The sequence below is a fragment of the Dipteris shenzhenensis genome, chromosome 33 (genome assembly GCF_047967505.1).
Source record: "Dipteris shenzhenensis isolate YYH24624 ecotype China chromosome 33, Dip_SZ_1.0, whole genome shotgun sequence".
Lineage (NCBI taxonomy): Eukaryota > Viridiplantae > Streptophyta > Polypodiopsida > Gleicheniales > Dipteridaceae > Dipteris > Dipteris shenzhenensis.
Window position 1 is genome coordinate 1,573,343 of NC_141628.1, and position 19,415 is coordinate 1,592,757.

The 19,415-nt window shown below is 41.8% G+C and overlaps 1 protein-coding gene, 1 non-coding gene and 1 pseudogene across 3 annotated transcripts in view; 2 read left to right on the forward strand and 1 right to left on the reverse strand.

The window, feature by feature from the left end:
* The window catches only part of LOC147879524 (DUF1997 family protein, putative (DUF1997)), a 42,288-nt gene that overhangs the window by 21,327 nt on the left and 1,546 nt on the right, over window positions 1-19,415 (forward strand). For both annotated transcript variants that reach the window (XM_087371739.1, XM_087371738.1), the window contains exon 6: window positions 10,785-10,870. In XM_087371739.1, the coding sequence (XP_087227865.1) occupies window positions 10,785-10,870 (86 nt within the window). The remainder of the gene's footprint in view (window positions 1-10,784; window positions 10,871-19,415) is intronic.
* On the forward strand, window positions 11,661-12,343 carry LOC147879525 (uncharacterized; annotated as a pseudogene).
* Window positions 18,273-18,376, reverse strand: LOC147879526 (U6 spliceosomal RNA). The gene has a single exon (XR_015540700.1). It is a non-coding gene; the product is annotated as a U6 spliceosomal RNA (small nuclear RNA).

Consider the following 19,415-nt stretch of genomic DNA (forward strand, 5'->3'; position numbering starts at 1 on the left):
AGAGAAGGCCTGTGTTTTGGTTGCCTTCAGCCTCATCAGTGGAAGGATTGTCCACGAAATAAGGATCGTCAGATGGCTGAGATGGTAGTCTCAGAATGCGATGTGGAAATGGAGGGAAGTCCTAGAGCGGAACAGATGCAGATTCAGCAAGCGGGATCTTCTCAGAGGTCAGTACCTTGTTTGTTATGTGTGTCTGTTGCTAAGGTAGTAATGAGTGCACCTGATAACATCCTATCTAGGCCCGCAGCAACGGGGTATACAGCCTTTAATGATACGGAGTTAATTAAGATGAAAGGGCAAGTGGCCAATCATGATGTCATTGTGTTGTTTGACTCGGCGTCAACTCACAATGTAATTAACTCCAAGCTCGTGAAGAGGCTGAAGTTAAAGACTAGCCCATCTGACTATGCGTATACAGTCAGGATGGCAGATGGAAGTTCAACTGAAGTATGGGACAAAAGGGTTACTGAGTTGGAGCTTCGTATTCAGGACTATGCTGAGAAGCTTGATTTTGAAATGATCAAGCTTGCTCATGCAGATATAGCCCTGGGTATGGCGTCTGACTATGCGTATACAGTCAGGATGGCAGATGGAAGTTCAACTGAAGTATGGGACAAAAGGGTTACTGAGTTGGAGCTTCGTATTCAGGACTATGCTGAGAAGCTTGATTTTGAAATGATCAAGCTTGCTCATGCAGATATAGCCCTGGGTATGGCGTGGCATTCTAGGAAGAATCCAGCCATTGATTGGAAAAAACACGTATATCAATTCAAGATGAATGATGTATTATATGTCTTATGAGGTGAGAAAGATGTACCTCAGGGACCGTTGGTTTTCGTGATGGAAATCTGAAAAGCTCAAGAAGTGTTTTTATTCCTTTGTACAGCATCGGTAGAGCCAGTTGATGATTCTTCGGCTAGCACTGATGTTGTGCAAAGTAGTGAGATGGCCAAGCTGGCTAATCTTATAGCAGAGGAGTTCTCTGACTGTTTTAGGGATGAGCTACCTTATGGGTTACCTCTAGAGCAGAATGTTTAGCATAAGATTGAACTGATCCCGGGTGCAGAACCTGTAAATAGACCTCCCTATGGAATGAGTTTTACTGAAGAGGCGGAGGTGCGTAGACAACTGGAAGAATACCTCAAGTTGGGGCAGATTCAACCAAGTTTCTCACCCTTTGCTTTGCCAGTGATATTAAAGAAGAAAAAGGATGATACGTTTCGCCTCTGTATAGATTACAGAGCATTGAATAATATCACTGCTAAGCACAGGTATCCGATGGCTCGGATTGATGATTTGCTAGATGCATTACATGGAGCCGTGATTTTCAGCAAGATAGATCTTAAGTGTGGCTACCATCAGATCCGGATTAGAGCCGAGGATGTTCATAAAACCGCTTTCAGAAGCAGGTTTGGTCATTATGAGTTTTTGGTAATGCCCTTCGGACTTACCAATACTCCAGCTACATTCGTCATGCTTATAAACGATTTACTATGTCTGTATAGTACATTTTATTGACGATATTCTAGTGTTCAGTAAAAGTATTACTGAGCATCGTGAACACTTAAAAATAGTGTTCAGTACTTTGAGGAAAGCCAGTCTTTATGTAAATAAAAAGAAAACTACATTGTGTATGGTTAGGCTTGAATATTTAGGATTCATAATTACTCCTGAGGGGGTAGAAATGGATCCAAAGAAAGTGGCTGCGATACTAACTTGGCCAATCCCTCAGAGTCTGACCGCTTTTGCGATCATTCTTGGGATTTATTCAATTTTATAGAAGGCATATCAAAGGATATTCCAAAATAGTATCGCCATTGACTGATCTGACCTCAGATAAGTATCTTTTATATGGGGACAGAATCAACAAGAAAGTTTTAACACCATAAAACAAGCTGTGGTCACAGGACCGGTGTTAAAAATAGTTGATCCCCAGAAACCGTTGTTCTTGGAAACCGATGCAAGTGACATTGCAGTAGGAGCAGTTCTCCTTCAAGAGGGAAGGCCAGTAGCCTTTGAAAGCAAGAAGCTTTCTCCCTCATGAATTAGAGTTGTATGCTGTTATCGATGCTTTGAAAACATGGCGACATTATTTGTATGGATCAGAGTTTTATGTAGATGTTGATCATGATACTCTGAAACATTTTTGTAAACAACCTGACTTGAGAGGCCGCCAAGCTAGGTGGGCAGAACTCATGCAGGAGTTTAGTTTGACGATTCGGTACCGAAGAGGAAAAGACAATAAAGTTGCTGATGCGTTGTCATGCATTATGCATAACATGAGTTTCACGGTATTAGAGAGTGCTCTAATGACCGAGATTAGAGAAACTCAAAAGGTGGACGAGTTTGTCCAGAGCCTTTGGCCTAAGGCTCATGTGTTAAAACCCGGGAAAAACGAAAAGGATGACTTGGCATCCAGAAAAGGCCAAACTTATGCAAGATATACCATAAGGGATGGTATGCTGAAAAGAAATGGCAAGGTAGTAGTACCTAATCAGAATGATCTCATGCAGATAGTCATTCGATAGTGCCATGATAGCCCATGTGCGGGACATCCAGGAGTCGAGAAGGCATATGATCTCGTGAAGCGGGATTTCTTTTGGCCAAAGATGAAAAAGCATATTCATGAATATGTGACACGGTGTTTCTCGTGTTAGGTAAGTAAGGCAGAACGGGTGAAGCCTCCGGACTTTTGCAGCCCTTGGAAGTACCACTAGGTAAGTGGGAGAGCATTTCCATGGACTTTATTGTGGGTCTGCCTATGATACAAGGATGGTATGATTCCATCCTTATGGTGGTTGATCATCTAACCAAGATGACTCACTTCATTCCAACTAGGGAGTCTGTTAGTGCCCGCAAGTGGCGGATTTGTTTATTAGACATATATTTCGTCTCATTGATTGCCTAGATCCATAGTGTCAGACAGAGATGTCAGATTTACCGATCATTTTTGGACAGCGGTATTTGAGACACTAAGGACTGAGTTGGGAATGAGTAGTGGGAATCATCCTGAAACGGATGGTCAGACGGAGAGAGTCAACTAGATTTTAGAGGATATGCTGAGGGCATATGTGTCATTGAGGCAACATACATGGGACAAGTGGTTGCCATTGTTAGAGTTTGCCTACAATGATAGAAAACATTCCTCTATGGAGTTTAGTCTGTTTGAATTGAATTATGGTTATAGACCAGCAAATCCAACTACAGTTGGAATACCTCAGAGAGTGCCTAGTGCCGCGAACTTTGTGGTTCAAATGTGGGAGATGCTAGCACTTGCGAGAGCTAATATCCGCTAGGCTATAATTAGAGCCAAGGCGTATGCGGATGAAAACCAATCTATAAGAGAATTTAATGAAGGAGAAAAAGTTTTTCTCAGAGTTCCTTCGCACTCGAAGTCATTAACTTCAGGAGAGTGTGCTAAGTTATCACCTCGATACTGTGGGCCGTGGTTAATTCTAAAGAGAATAGGCAAGGTAGCCTATAAATTAGAATTGCCACAGGTTGCAAGGTGCACTCAGTATTTCATGTTTCTGATTTAAATAAATTTTTGCATACTGGTGACTCACTAATCGAAGGTGTGGTTTTGTTTCAGAAGATAGAGGATAATGCAAGGCGCAAACCAACAATAATCGTGGACCGAGGAACAATGCAAGTGCGAAATCGGAAGATACCCACGGTGTTGGTTGCATGGCATGGTCAGCCTCTGTCAAAAGCTACATGGAAATCTGTATAGCAGTTGCAGAGAGTGTTCCCAGACTTTATCATCGAGGACGCTGATGTCTGAAGAGGGAAGGAATGTTATGCTCTAGCCAAGGTAGCATGACCTTGGAAGAATCAATCGACATTTCCCTTAAGGATCTACGTTTGTAATATATTTGTTTGCGCTTCATGTAAATGATCGGGAGGGAATTAATGTCAAGGTCCTAGGTGAGGGCTGATAGCACCAGACTAGGTGGATCTAAGGCTAAGGGCCTAATGCAAGCAATGTGCCTAGGGGCAAAGGAAATTAAGGTATCCCAAGAGAGGGGTGAAAAGATGCATTAGGAAAGGCCCTATGATGATGACATGTGGCATCTAGATCCATCTAGGGAGATGGGGCTGTTGAGGTAAGTAAGAGAGAGAAGATGAGCTTCACGTATGGATTGTGATTTAGGATTTTGACTTCTCTGTGTGTTCTTACGCTTCAACAGGAATTGGCTGGGTGGAATTTAGATGGTGCAACTCCTGTGATCTGCCGTAGTAAGTAGGAAAATCGTGTCATTATGGTTTTCAAGTGTAGAAGAAATAAAATCATCATGAGAACAAGTTAACAAATATATAACTTGCATTCTCGTTGGTGTAGAAGTTGTTTTAATTACATTGAACAAATAAGTGGAGAAATAGATACATCATGTTCCCCATGTATTTGGAAGAGGATGGAGTTATTTAGATAACTCTCCGTAAGCTATGCCCAAGACTATACACTCATTATGCCCAAGACTATACATCCATTCTTGACCTAGAATAATAGTTGTTCTATCGAGATGCATAATTCAGAAATCCAAAGCATCTTGATAGCCTTGAATATCTACCTATCATGGCATCCTAAACTTTCTTATCACGGCCCTTTGTAAGAGAGACCACATATTTATGGGCACTTGGATTCTCAGGTAACATCAATTTCTTAACTAACGAATAGTTTAGTAAATTATGTGTGGCACAATCATTGACCATTATCGTCTTTTTTTATCCCTTAATATTTCCATCCATTTTCATTAAATCATGATGATTAAAAGTGGGCTACCACATTACCGAGGGTAGGCAACACATATGGGTACTATCCTCATGATAAACCTCTACTTCAGTGTACTTTTTAGATAGCCTTGAATATCCACCTATCATGGCATCCTAAACTTTCTTATCACGGCCCTTTGTAAGAGAGACCACATATTTATGGGGACTTGGATTCTTAGGTAACTTCAATTTCTTAACTAACGAATAGTTTAATAAATTATGTGTGACACAATCATTAACCATTATCGTCACTTTTTATCCCTTAATATTTCCATCCATTTTCATTAAATCATGATGAGGATTAAAAGTGGGCGGCCACATTACCGATGATAGGCAACACATATGGGTGCTATCCTCTTGATAAACCTCTACTTCAGTGTACTTTTAGTACCTTTAACTGGTAATACTTAATTTTTTTATAATCATCTTTTTTCAAAAGTGGATATCTTTGAGTTTGGAGTTTCTTAGGCTGGACATGAGAAACCATCTTTTTCAACTGCCCCTTTCTTTTTAAATTGGAAAACCTATTGAATTGAGGAACAAAACTAGTTTGTTCCACAGTTCCACTTCTTGATCTCCCCATTGTATTTGGGATACTTGCTAGCTTCTTCAAAGGTTTTGGGAGAATTTCTTCTCACCTCGACCTTATAATTGTCTTTTAATCGCCTCCCAAAATCTCTCATCAATGTCGTTTAATCTGAGCATTGTCTCTTTATGGACTAGAGAATTTTTAAGCATATTACACTTCCGATTCCCTTTCAAGCTCGGTTTTAGGTGAAGATTATTTTAGAAAGACTTGTTTAAACTAAGTCTAATAATTTGGGATTTTATCAGTCTCTCTAAGGCTCGACCATTTAGCTTTATTGCCAGGGAAAAGATTGGATTCCATGACTTGATTTTCAAGGAGTAGTATTCCTAAGTCTGTGGAAATCTTTCCATTTTTTGGAAGAGCAAATTTATAGATTCTTGTTCCTTTCTTTTTCTTCCCCGTTTAAATTGGTATCAATAGGTCTTCTAAACTATTTGAGGTTTTTCTAAGTTGAGAGGTGAACGCCTCAATTTGATGTGGAGGACTTGACAATTTTACAACTGGAGTTACAGATTGAGAATCTAGCAGCTTAGAGATGGCTTTAGTTAGAATTTTTAATGAACAATTAATAGACTCCAACTGAGTTTCTATATTAAGAGTTCGGTTTTCTAATTTTATGAATTGAGAATAAGGAATTTCATAATTGCCATAATATATTCGTCCAAGTTCACAGGCTTTTCATGTTTATCCTCTTCACTTTTTCTATTCCTAGGCCTTTCCTCACTTTCTTTGATTAGCCTTTTCTTGCTCCATTCGTCATCATGAAATAAGCTTTTCCTAGAAACGATCTTTATCTAAGAAATAATAATGCAATGTCTAGTTCCCTATTGTTTATTTGAGATCTTGCAATTCAATTTTGGAATTGATTTGGTGCCCTTTCGCATGCACCGAGGATCTCGCCTAGGCAGTTTCGAGTATCTTCTCATAGGCTACGGGTTGAGACAGAATTGACAGAGGTATTCCATGTTTGAAAAGGATTTGCACTTTATGTGATGCGCACGAGATCGAGATAGAGAAGCAATTTGAATTCAGATGTCTTATGTAGTATGAAATCCACGGACAACACCACTGTGTATTTAGGAGCGGTTTCAGCCGACTCATAGCTTTCTTGGCACACCCTGATCAGTGACATGTGGCCAACTTTCTTTTGGAGTCCCAGAGATGTGGAGATCAACTCTTGCAAGCGCAGAGGAGAGCACAAGAGGAACCATAAAAGCCTAGTAGGAGAACGATCTTCGGTGACCAAAGCCATGAGCAGGGGACGAGACACAATAGAAACTCGGTGAGCATGACTAGACAGACCCGACCGCGGCTGGACTCTCATCACAAATATCTCCTCTCTATTAGTTGACATGGGAAGATAGACCACTGGAGTGATGGTAGCACTTTTCATATGATTAGCTTGGAGGACGAGGGAGGGACTGGGATAAACTAGTCATGTTGATTGGCTCTGTGGGTCCCGGGTCAAGCTCAAAGAGCTGCACCTCTAACCAATCCAAGTACTGAGGTGGAAGGAAACGTGCGTTGATGCCTTCAAAAACTCTGTCCGCTCATAGTGTGGCTGCTCATGCTTTGCACGATAATGATCTTATGCCAGTAGATAACTACCTCTCTTCTGAGGTGCATTGATGCAAGGATACACTTCTTGTTGTCTTCTGTTGCTACATTGAATAATAACTTTCGAATTGACTGAGCTAGAAAATCAACACTATGGGGTTTGTTTTACCGTCATATCGTATTGGGAATGAGGGCTAAGAGTCTCTCGCTTAATGGAATGCTAACTGAAAGAGAAAGAGAGAGATATACTGAAGCCTATGGAAATAGACATGGACTAGTTTATGTGAAGCTACTATCTTTGTTTTGCAAACACCATATATCCTTTTGGAACTGATGATCCTCAGTGAAGATTGGGTTTCTTTCTCTCATAGCGATAGACATCAACCGTGGGCTTGGGTAGCCCCACCCCTTAGCTTTGATTGTATTTGGGTTTTTTAAGTCTTATAGACCCTTCGGTTTTTCGTAGACATTAGTGAACATTCATTCTTTCTTTCTTGGATCTCTTCCTCTCAATCGCAATCTACTGCGGAAGAAATTGGGAAATTGAACAAGTTGGGAAATGCATATTTTTATAGGGGAGAGAGAGCGAAGTTTTTGGAGAGAGATGGGTGTAAAAGAAATATGATGATGTGGCCTTTTCTAGCACTAGGACAAGGAAGAAAGGTGGAAAGGAAGACAGCTGGGAAAGAAGGAGAGGGGAAGGTGACTGAAGATGAGTTTTATAGAAAGGGAGTGAGAGGTTAGTGAACAGGCAAAGAATGAAGGGAGGACGAGGAAGGAAGAAGTGGTAAACCTGACAAGGGGAGAAGGTGAAAGAGGAGCTGAGGCAAGGGCGTTGGGGCTGCCAATAAGACCCCCAAACCTTCCTGAGCATGCCAGAGGACAGTCCATTGGCTGACAATGTGCAGCAAGGGATGCCTTACGGGATGGTGTGAGATAATGAAGAACTAGAAGGGACCGTGGACAAAGGAAGAGCCTTATGGGGTGCTATGAGACAAGGAAGAGCCAAAAAGGGACCATAAACAAAGGAAGGTAGGGGCCGCGGGCAGCCCGGTGGAACCTTGTGTACAGGGGCAGCCTCAAGGCTGTTGAACCATTTCATGGCCAGCCTGTGGACTACCTAATGAAGGTAGGGTGGGCTAGGCAAGGATGATGTGGTAGAAAGAAGCAGCCAAAATGTTCTGGGGAGGGAAGAGAGAGCGGAAATGGAGGCAGAAGGTGATAGTGGGTGGGAAAGGAAAGCCAGGCTAGAAATAAAAGAAGGCAACGGAAGGAGGGGAGCTGAGAAGAGTTAGTCTGGCTGGCGGGAGGCGGAGATGCTAGTAGGTGGAAAGGAGCTCAGGGAGCAAGCACTGTAGATCTTGGTTTCCAAATGCCTATCCTCTCATCTTACGACTCATCAAAGGGTTTAAGGCTCTACTGGTCCATAATCTTGTTCTGAATCGGCAATAAAGTGTAAGCCAAATATGGTAGGTCTGGCATGCTGTTAAATGTACTCAAGGGAGTATACTACTTTATGTACATCACAATCCTTGAAGTCTAATCACAAGAAGCCATTGTGGAACTAGATGTATACAATTGTTTTGGAGCTTATGTCCTAGGTGTTGATGTCCAGCCTCCAAAGCTACCTTGTTGTCTTGTTTGTTTCCAAGTTTGCATGGAGACCCTGGCAAGCATATGCACAGATGTATACAAGAGACATTCCAATTTGAGCTTAGAAACCAGTGCTTCTTAACGAAATGTAGATATTTGTGTCATGTGCATGGATCGTATCTAACGTGTGCCTAAGCACACATGACTAGCTTTGATAGCCTGGGGAGGCTAGGGGCTAGGCAGGCAATTCTCAGGTTGGGTTGCAAGGGCAACATACGAGTTAGGATTTTTGCTATTTTTAGCGGCACTGGGCCAGAGCCTATATAAGGGTCCTAAGGGTTTATTTTTCATTCACACAAGTCAGAGTAGGTCTAGCTCTTCCTTGCTAGTCTGGATCGTATTGCGGACACGCACATGCTTTCTAGCGTAGCCGGAATTCCCAACTCAGTCCTGAGGCCCTATGGGTGCCTTCTGGTGGTATGGGATGCCAAGACGTTCTGGATTGGTTGGATGTAGATATTCGTGCCAGCAGCTCAGCCTGTGGCTCGGGCAGACGCCTGGATTCTATGGGTCCTAGGTGGTTCTATGATCGGTTGTTTGTGCTTGTATGCAGGTCCGGACTCCCAAGAGCGATTGTGGTCGTGTCAGTTGGTATCAGAGCCAAGAGTCTTAGTACTGGACAGGTTAGGAAATTATCCCCCAGATACTGTGGTCCATTCAAGGTTATTCAAAGAATTGGCCAAGCTGCATATGAACTGGATTTGCCTCCTAATGTAAGGATTCATCTAGTCTTTCATGTTAGTACACTGAAAGAAGTATTGGGTGCTGAGGATCAGGTAGTTACGTCTCATGAAATTATAGAGGTTGAAGATTTAACCTTTATACCGCACGAGCCTGAGAGTATTCTTGGATTTTGTGAACGTCAAGTTAGAAACGTCATACGATCACGGAATACAAGATTAAGTGGAAGGATTGTGTCGAGGAGGACTGTACATGGGAGACATTGATTAAACTTTCAAAAGAGTTTTTGGACTTTCTTTTGAAGTCAGGAGTGAGTTCTTAGAGGAAGGGAGTATGTAATGTGCATGGGTTGTATCTGACGTGTGCTTAGGTGCATAGGACTTTGATAGCCTGGGGAGGCTAGGGGCTAGGCAGGCGATTCTCAGATTGGTTTGCAAGGGCAATGGACGAGTTAGGTTTTTTGCTATTTCTAGTGGCACTGGGCTAGAGCCTATATAAAGGGCCTAGGGGTTCAGCTTTCATTCATGCAAGTCCGAACAGGTCTGGCTCTGCCTTGCTGGTCTGGATCCTGGATCGTGTTGCGGATGCGCACCTGCTTTCTAGCATCGCCTGGATTCCCAATGTAGTCTTGAGGCTTTTGGTGGTATGGGACGCCAGGAGATTGTGGACTGGTTGGATGTAGATGTTCGTGCCAGCAGCGCAGCCTGTGGCTCGGGGGATGCTCGGATCCTTTAGGTCCTAGACCCTGAGAATCATGGTTGGGTGGTGAGCATGCCTGCGCCTCTCTTTGTGGTTCTTTGATCAGTTGTTTGTGCTTGTGTGCAGGTCTGGATTCCTAGGAGCGATCGTGGTCGTGTCAATTTGATCCAGGAGTTTGAAGCTGCTGTCAAAAATAGGCTGTAGGCATATATGTCATATGCTTGCCAGGGTCTGCAAACAAGACAGCAAGGTAGCTTTGAGGCTGGACATCAACACCCATGGTTTATCTATTAGCTAGGTTAACGTTCCTCAGAAAAGATCTATAGGCAATTTGAGCCTTGCATTGGTCTTGCTCTGGGCAACAGGCTCAATGGATGAAACTTTGGGTTTCTTGAGAGATTCTTAGGCTACATTCTTTAGATTTTGACTAATGCAATCACATTTTCATGCCTCCGGAAAACTGGGTATGAAGATATTGACTTTCCCTATTTCTGTTCATTTCTAAAGTAAGCTTGGTGATTAGTTTTGTGGAGGCAATATTTTATCTAGTCCGTGTTCCATTTGTGCATCTTTGTGGCTAAAATTATTACCCAGTTTTATCCAATCCATTACTATGGGAAGATTTATGTATTATTCTACTTCTAGCAAATGAAGTTGCTTAGAAATATAGCATTTTGCATAGTGAACTTAGCTGTCTAATTGCGAGTTAGTGGGTAGCCTTCCATATAATGGCAATTATGTCCATGTCAGCAAAGTGCTCTTAAATTTGAATATTAAAGTGGTCATGTAAATTGTTTTGAGATCAAGAGCACATCATGTTATTTATTTGCAGCAAGTATGCGAAATCAGCTGGTTTGGGACAGAAGCTCTGAAACTAATAGTTTGGAGGCAAATGTGGAGCTAAATGTTTCCCTTGAGGTGTCATTCCTTTCCTGTGCTCTGCCTTCTTTGTTTCTTTCTCTAGCATTGAATAAAGGCAACATAAACATAGGGAAAATGGCCATGCAATGCTGAATGAATCCATCTGACCTAAGAAAGTGAGCACAAAAATAAGTTGCATCTGGGATGATGATCGTAGTGGACTAATAAAAATCGTGCATTGCATTTGCAGAGAATCGGGAGTGTTGCTACAAATAACATGAGAAACGAGAAAAGGAAATTTATTTATGCAAAGCTTTTTTGGATGAAAAATCTGTTGTATTAACCTTCCCCCTTTCCTTTCTGATTGGTAAACTCGTCCACTGGGTCTTTCCAAGTAGCTTGTGGTCTCTCGCATAGTATTCCAACTATTTTCCTGTCCTTGGCCCCAGATTTGAAATCTTTGTCTTGTTGAACAAGATATGCAAAAAGAAAATTACAAGCTCATCTCACCAAGATAAATACTGAAACACATGAAACCCAATTTGAGCAAATATTCAATAGTTAGCAGCTTAGTTTAATCTATATGTCTTCCCTACTGACTGCTTTTCAGTGGTTCCATGACAGGCATGTAGTCCACCTATCTTTCAAAGTGCTAAAAGTTGAGAAAACAGCCTTATGCTTTGACTTTTTGTGGCTAAAAAATAAAGATCATGACATAGGTTCTAAAAAGGCAAGATACACAAAGGTAGTAAGTGTGGAAGATGTTTGCTCTTGGATAGATTTTCTTTTAGATAATCTTTACATCACAATAGGTGATTCTTTGTTTCAACAAATTATAGGAATTCCCATGGGCACTAATTGTGCCGTCTTTTTAGCAAACTTTTATCTTTTAACTTATGAATTTGAGTTTATGCAACGTCTTATTTCTATCAATACCTGCCCTATCATTTTACATAAGTTAGGCGTCTTATAGATGACTTATTTGTACCAGATATTTCTAACTTTCAAGACTTTACGTACAAAGACGCTAGTGCTTTTGGAGAAGGAATCTATCCTCGTGACTCTTGTGAACTGAACTGCACTTCAAGAGGGGATTCTTGTGTTTTCTTAGATCTTAGACTTTCTCAATCTACCATAGGATTAGAGGTTGATATATACGATAAACGTGAACAACCTGAATATAGTGGTTTACACATTATAAAAATGCCTCACATTGACTCAAACATTTCTGATTTGGCAAAATATGGAGTCGTTTCTTCCCAATTCCATAGATTTTCCCGCCTTTGTACAACTAAGGAGTCTTTTATCACTCAATGTAGTAATTTGATCACTTTACTATTACACAAGAGGTATAATCCAAGGAAAATAATGAAAAAAGTACGCACAATCTTAGATATGAAGTCTTTTATCTATGGTGTATCGGCCTTAGGCATGTTTAGAATGATTGAACATAAGCTGAAAACAAAAAGCGGGGAGCTGAATAGCCCGTTTTTAAAAGAGAGTTTGTTTGAGTATGCTTGTGCTTTCTAAGTTAGAAATGTATTTTTGCCTCTTTGTAGTAAACGATACGTAGGTGTAAAGGGACATTTAGCTTTTTATCTTTTAAATAAGAGTGAGAGAGAGAGAGAGAGAGAGAGAGAGAGAGAGAGAGAGAGAGTTATTCCAGTTTTTTGGAAGATTTTGTTTCTTGACTTGCTTGTTTATTTTAGCTTAGTCACCTGCTTTCTTTCTTCTTTATTTCTTGTTTTCTTTCTCTTTTGTTTATTTGACGTATTTTAGTAAGCACTGGGTTTGCCCAAGAGACTCCGTGGGTCTTTAGAAACGCAGTATAGCTGCTTATGCTTGGGCACTGACGTGACGACATAAGTGTTGCTTTGCTTGCTAAGTATGTCTTCCTTTTGTTTTTCATAAAAGTTTTTGTTTACCTCTTTTTTTCTTCTCTTTCATTTTCTCTTTTATTTTCTGTGTAGACTTTTGATCTTTAGAACAACAAAAAAATCTAAATTTATATGATTGGACTGATTCTAGTCTTACAAAGGTATATATCTCAAAGAACTTTCCCAACTTAAGCTATTTGTATCAAGCATATAATTGATCATGGAGATTGCTAAAGAGAGGAGAGCAGTACTGTACGAAGGAAAGCAGAAAATAATGATGGTAGACCTCAAACATGTTTCAGAGGCAACGTGACTTCCATTGTCGACCCTAGCCAGGTTCTTGGGCAGCGTAGATCACTCATGACAGTGTGTACAATGTCATGCCCAATGCTACTAAGAGGCTGGGTTGGGTAAGGTTGAGACCCATCAATAATATATGTGCATTTGGATCTCCAAATCTACCAGCTATCAACCTCACAGTTATCTCCCATGCGAGTCAATGGAGGAAGAGTGACACTTGAAGGAAGTAAGAGACACTGCATCCAAGTGGATGCACCAGCCCCATAGGGTGAAAAAAAGCAGCTACAACAACTGCAGCACCGCTTGCTGCTAATCCTTTCTCCGCTTGTTGCTGCAACGTGCTCCACTGCCTGCTAACCTCCCTCAGGGTCCTTGACTTCGACATCCACATCCATCCTTAGTATAGTTGGTACACCAGGCTCACCGCCTACCTCGCAGTCTCCAAGGACCTACATCGGCCCACAGTAGTCCTCTTTTCTCTCCACCCTCTCCCTTAGCAAGCCTCCGTTCTAGTACTCAACCGAGGTCACCTCATCATTGTCTCAGACATCTCCTCTCTCTCCGCTCAGCTCACTCGATCGCCACTCACCATCCAGCCCCACCCCCCCACCTTTGTACCTGTCCCCTTCCAATTCGAGATCCAGAGGTGAAGCAGGAACCTGCAAAAGCAATCGTTTTGGCTACCCTTTTGGAACGGCAGCAGAGGGCCAATACGGCTCTCAACATCAGGGTCCACGGGATCACACGGATAGAGACCATACCAGTGGATGGCACGCGACCTTTGTGCTACCACTTTAGGGATCCTTGACCATGCTATTGTGGGAGCATGGCGAGTTGGGAGACATTCCGATAGAGAGCAACCCCTCATTATATGGTTCAGAGACACTCGGGCACGCCTGACAGCATTGCGTCGTAGATTAACTTTGCAGGATTACCCCTCGATATCCATGGATGAGGACCTGACATCTCTACAAATAGAGGAGAGACGTATTCTCTTGCAATAGGGGGATGTGGCCCGCAAGGAGGAGAAGTGGGCGGTAGTGCAGGACGGATGACTCATCACTGGCCCTCCTCGGACATCTAACCGCCTTTCCGCATAGAGGGACGGGTTAATGGTACATTATGGTGAGAGCCTACAAATTTCTCAGAGTCCTACACAGGATGAGACATAGCTTTTTATACACAGACACATCTGTGCCCAGAGCGACCCCTATCAATAGTTAGCAGATACACTTGGGGATCAGCCTATAAGGAGGAGACGAAGGAGACATGAGTATGCGGATCCGGTGGAGTGGTAGTAGTATATAAATCATCCCTTATTGGGGCGATCTCAGTTGAGAGGAGGGACCCACACTCTAGATTCCTTTGGATCCAGATACGACGCATGGCTAGTCGAGATCTCTCTATCTATCTGCTACTTTCCACTAGAGACGTCACATTCGCTAGGGGAGTGCGAGAGGAGGCCGATATTTCACCATATGCACCTCTCCACTAGGATATCATTGATGTCTTGAGTCGCGGAGAAGTCCTTCTAGTTGGAGACTTCAACACGAGGACGAGAACACGCTAGGTATCGCTTCCAGACGTTCGAGAGGATGCGGTATTGCTACTCAATATGGATCTTGTTGACGCAGGCATATCACAAGTGTTCGCTGCTGACAGGCGGGCTTCCATCACCTCTTATGGACCTGCACTTCTTGATCTAGGTATGGCACATGATCTCATTCTCTACAATGGTCTTGAGTGGTGGCCCTCCTCGGGTGGGTTTACCTATTTTGCACATGGAGGAGGGTTTAGTATAGTTGACTATATCTTGGGATCTCCTACCTTCACACCACACGTCACGAACTTCTCGGTGTCTGTGACGCTCCACATTTTTGTGTGACACTCCATATTTTGTGTATAAATTTCTTTCTAGTTTTATTAGTAGTAGTTATTTGTGAAATTTATTTTCAGGTCAATTTTAAGTTTTGAAAATACTAATAAGTGATTTGAGATTTAACAAATCCAAAAATATATATATATATGCATGGGAGTTGTATCGAGAGTTTGCAGGTTTAAAGGAGGGTCCAACTTTGCGGATTCTAAAGGTGAACTTGGAAAGGAGTGATTGATTTAAAAAGAACTAAAGTTATTGCTAGAATGGTCCAGGGATGGAGTAAATTGGTCGTGAAGGGGAAGAAAAGTAGGATAAAGTGGAAAAGCTAGCTAAAAGTGGGGAAAAGCAGGTCGCACCTTTCTTGGATAAAAACATCAGTCACTATTTCGACCATAATTTTTGATTCCGAACTCGGATTGAGGAGCACTTTTTTTTGTTGGAAAGCTGAGATTGCGATCTACAACTTTATAGAAGAGGTCGAGATCTAATTCTATGATCTATTAAGTCGAAAACTCAGAATACGCAGAGGTAGCATATTTCAGAAGCTTCAGGATTTCAGAGGTAGTATTGTGACTCCAGGATTGATTGTAAACGATTTTGATTCAATAGAAAGTCTCCTTCTATTGTATTTCAGTTTTCTCCTTCTCTCTATAGAATCAATCTTCATTTCAAGGTTCGGAGCGTCTTAATGTCACCACCTCCCTTTGGGGTTGATCACATTTATCTCTTGTTTAGCATCACCACTCCTCGCCTCGAGACACCACCCACCTACACCACCTACCGCGACATACACTTTGATCACAACCTCTTGAGAAAGATATGAATCGTGCTAAGCCTAGTCTACACCAGATCATTGGAAGAACTAAGGAGGCTCAAAGTACACTAAACAAGACATGAGAGGGAGACAGAAGTAGACATACTCAATGTATTGCAATGTGTGCTTGAACAATACAAAGATGGGCTTCTTATATAGAGAGATCCTTTAGAATAGTCAACACTTGTGGGGTCCTCTGATCCACATCTTTCCTTGTGGATGTCCTCGATCTACATCCTCACATCACGTAGTCCACATCCTAGGGTGGCTACTTTAATACATTCTTACACCATACCTTTGCCCTTACAGATGTGCTCATGGCACCATATCCCTCAACACCTCCCCTTGGTACCATGATCAATGCTTTGGCGGAAAAATGGCAAAGTTGGCTGATGAGATTGCAAAGAACTTCTCAGATTCCTCTAGGGATGAGTTGCCTTATGGGTTATCTCTAAGAGCGAACTGTTCAACATAAGGTTAAACTTATAAATAGGTAGAACTTATAAATAGGCCTCCTTATAGGTTATGTAGAACTTATCTCGAGGAAGAACTTATAAATAGGCCTCCTTATAGGTTATGTTGAACTTATCTCGACGCAGATCTTATAAATAGGCCTCCTTATAAGTTAATCTTTACTAAAGAAGTTAAGGTGCTAAGACAATTGCGGCAAGTTCAGCCTCATTTAGGTGAATACCAGTCTTGAGTCTTCACAAGCTTAAGCCTGCACCCTAAAGTTCATAGAGTAATAGTTTCTCAACTTTCACTTTGCAAGTGATATTGCAAAAGAAAAAAGATGATACCTTTCGTCTTTTTATAGATCATAGAGGATTGAACAATATCACCACTAAGCACAGGTATCCGCGGCTCTGATTGATGATTTGCTAGGCACATTACATGAAGCCATAACTTTTAGCAAGATAAATCTTAAGTGGTTATCATGAGATTCAAATTAGAGTTGAGGATGTGCATAAAACCACTTTCAGGAGTAGGTTTGGACATTACGAGTGTTTCCTAATGCCATTTCAGCTTACCAATGCTCTGGCTATGTTTGTCATGCTTATGAATGATTTACATCGGAAAGTTCATAGTAAAATTTAATGACGATATTCTTATTTTATAGCAAAAGTATTGCTAAGTATCATGAATATTTAAAGAAAGTATTCAATCCTTTCAGGGAAGCCAATCTATTTGTTAATAGAAAGAAAACCTTGTTGTGGATAGTTAAACTTGAGTATCTAGGGTTCATTATTACTTCGATGGGGTCTAAAAGAAGGTGGTTACAATATTAGTGTGGCCAATTTCTTAAAATTTGACTGTATTACAATCATTCTTAGGATTTGTCTAGTTTTATCAAAGGCATATCAAAGCATGTTGTGAGGTAGTACCACCTTTGATTGAGGTAACTGAGATAAAGTATCTTTTGTATGGGGACAGATTAAACAAGAGAGTTTTGACACTATAAAAAGGGCATTGGCCTCAAATCCGGTTTTTAAAATTGTTGATTCCTAGAAACTTTTTTGCTAGAAATCGATGTGCAAGTGGCAATGTGGTAGGAGTGGTTCTTCTCCAAGGGGAAAGGCTAGTTGCCTTTGAAAGCAACATGCTTTCTCCCTCTCAACGTACATGTTCAAGAGTTGTAGGCTATTATGCATGCTTTAAAAGCATGAAGGCATGATGTGTATGGTTTAGAGTTTATGTGGACAACAATACTCTGAAGTATTTTTCTAAACAACCTGATTTGAGTGGCTGCCAAGCTAGGTGGGCAGAGCTCATGTAAGGGTTTAATATAAAGATTCGGTACCAGAGAAGGAAGGAAAATCATATTGCTGATGTGTTGTCACACATTATGCATAATATGTGTTTCATAGTATTAGGGGCTGCTTTAATGACCGAGATAAGAGAGACTTAAAAATTGGGTGAGTTTATATAGAGCCTTTGGCCTAAGGCTATTGTGATCAAATAGGAAAAATGTCTACTTATGCACGATATACATAGATGATGATATGCTAAAACAATCTCTGGCAGAGGTTCATTCAACAGTGCCAGGATAGCTCGTGTGGGACATCTAGGTATTGAGAAGGCTTACGATCTCGTGAAATGAGATTTCCTTTCGTCAAATATGAAAAAGCATATTCATGAATATGTGACATGGTGTTTCTCGTGTCAAGTGAGTAAGGTAGAGCCAGTGAAGTCACTCGGTCTTTTGCAGCCCTTGGAGATACCATCAAGAAGATGCAAGATCATTTCTAGAGACTTTATAGTTAAAATCTACCTACAACACAAGGTTGATATGATTCTATCCTTGTGGTGGTTGACCGTCTTACCAAGTTGCACTTCATTCCAACTAGGGAGTTTATTAGTGTCCCTCAAGTAGCAGATTTGTTTATTAATAATATATTTCGTCTGCATGGATTATCCAGATCCATAGTGTCGAGACAGGGATACTAGATTTACCAGATATTTTTGGACTGCAGTGTTTGATGCACTAAGGATTGAGTTGGGAATAAGTAGTGGGGATTGTCCAAAGGAGAATGGTCAGACGAAGGAAAAAAGAAAAAAGGAAAGAAAGAAAGAATACTAACATCCAAAAGAATTTTGGACCATTTCTCGATTTGTTCTTTTCATCCTTGCATAGGAGCCATGCTAATCTTCTGTGTATGATTTCAAAATTTTCAGATGTCTTCAAGAGAGTCAACTAGACTTTAGACGATATGATATGCATCATTGAGGCAACATACGTAGAACAAGTGGTTGTCATTGTTGGAGTTTGCCTACAAATGATAGAAAACATTTGAATCCATTTAAGTGGAACTATGGATATAGACGAGTAATTCAACTACGATTGGAGTATCTCAGAAAGTGCCTAGTCCCATTATCTATGTTGTTCAGATGCAAGAGATGCTAGCGCTTGTGAGAGCTAATATCCGCTAGGCTATGGATAGGGCTTAGACATATGCAGATGAAAAAAGACCTTTTAGGGAGTCAGAAGGAAGGAGGAAGGGAGATCCGAATAGTTGGGAGAGTCGAGGGAGTTGCCATGAGAGCCCCTTTGGCCAGACCAAAAAAGTCACCAGCAAGATTGCAATCCCCAAAGTGGAACCAGAGCATAGAAGTTAAAAAGGGGAGGACAAAGAAAATGCCTTGGCTGTTAAGGCAGCCTGAAGGGGAAGAAGGCAAGAGGAAGCGATGAAGGGGGATGGAAAAAGGTAAATGAGGGATGGAAAGAGGATACAAAAGGGGGGTCAGCAGGCTACAAGAACCCGAAAAGGACTTCATTGACTGTCAAGGGGCAGCCTAAAGGGTTTGAAAAACAAGGATGAGATGCCCTAGGCGGGCTACTCAAAGGTTGCAGGTTTCAAAGGGGATGTATAAGCCTTTGCAGGACTCTAGGGGGGTTACCAGAGCTGGAACCAGCTCGTAGGAGCAATGGAATGGGCTGGAAACCCCTTGTAGAGGTGCAGGCGAGGCGAAATGGCCCCCAGGCAGCACCGCTCAGGCGCAAACAGCCGCCAAGGCCAGGGAAGGGTTGGAAGCCGGTGAGCACAGATCGATGGCCCAAGAAATGGGCTGCTAACAGTCCTACAAATGTGCTGATGGGGGGAAAGCAGAAAGGGAAGAGAGGAAGGGCAGAGGGGGGTGCGGAAGACGGAACAAGCAGGGAAGGGAAGGGCATGGAGGAGGAAAGAAGGCAGAAAGGGGAGAGGGGGAACTAGCTTGGAGCAGACGCAGCAT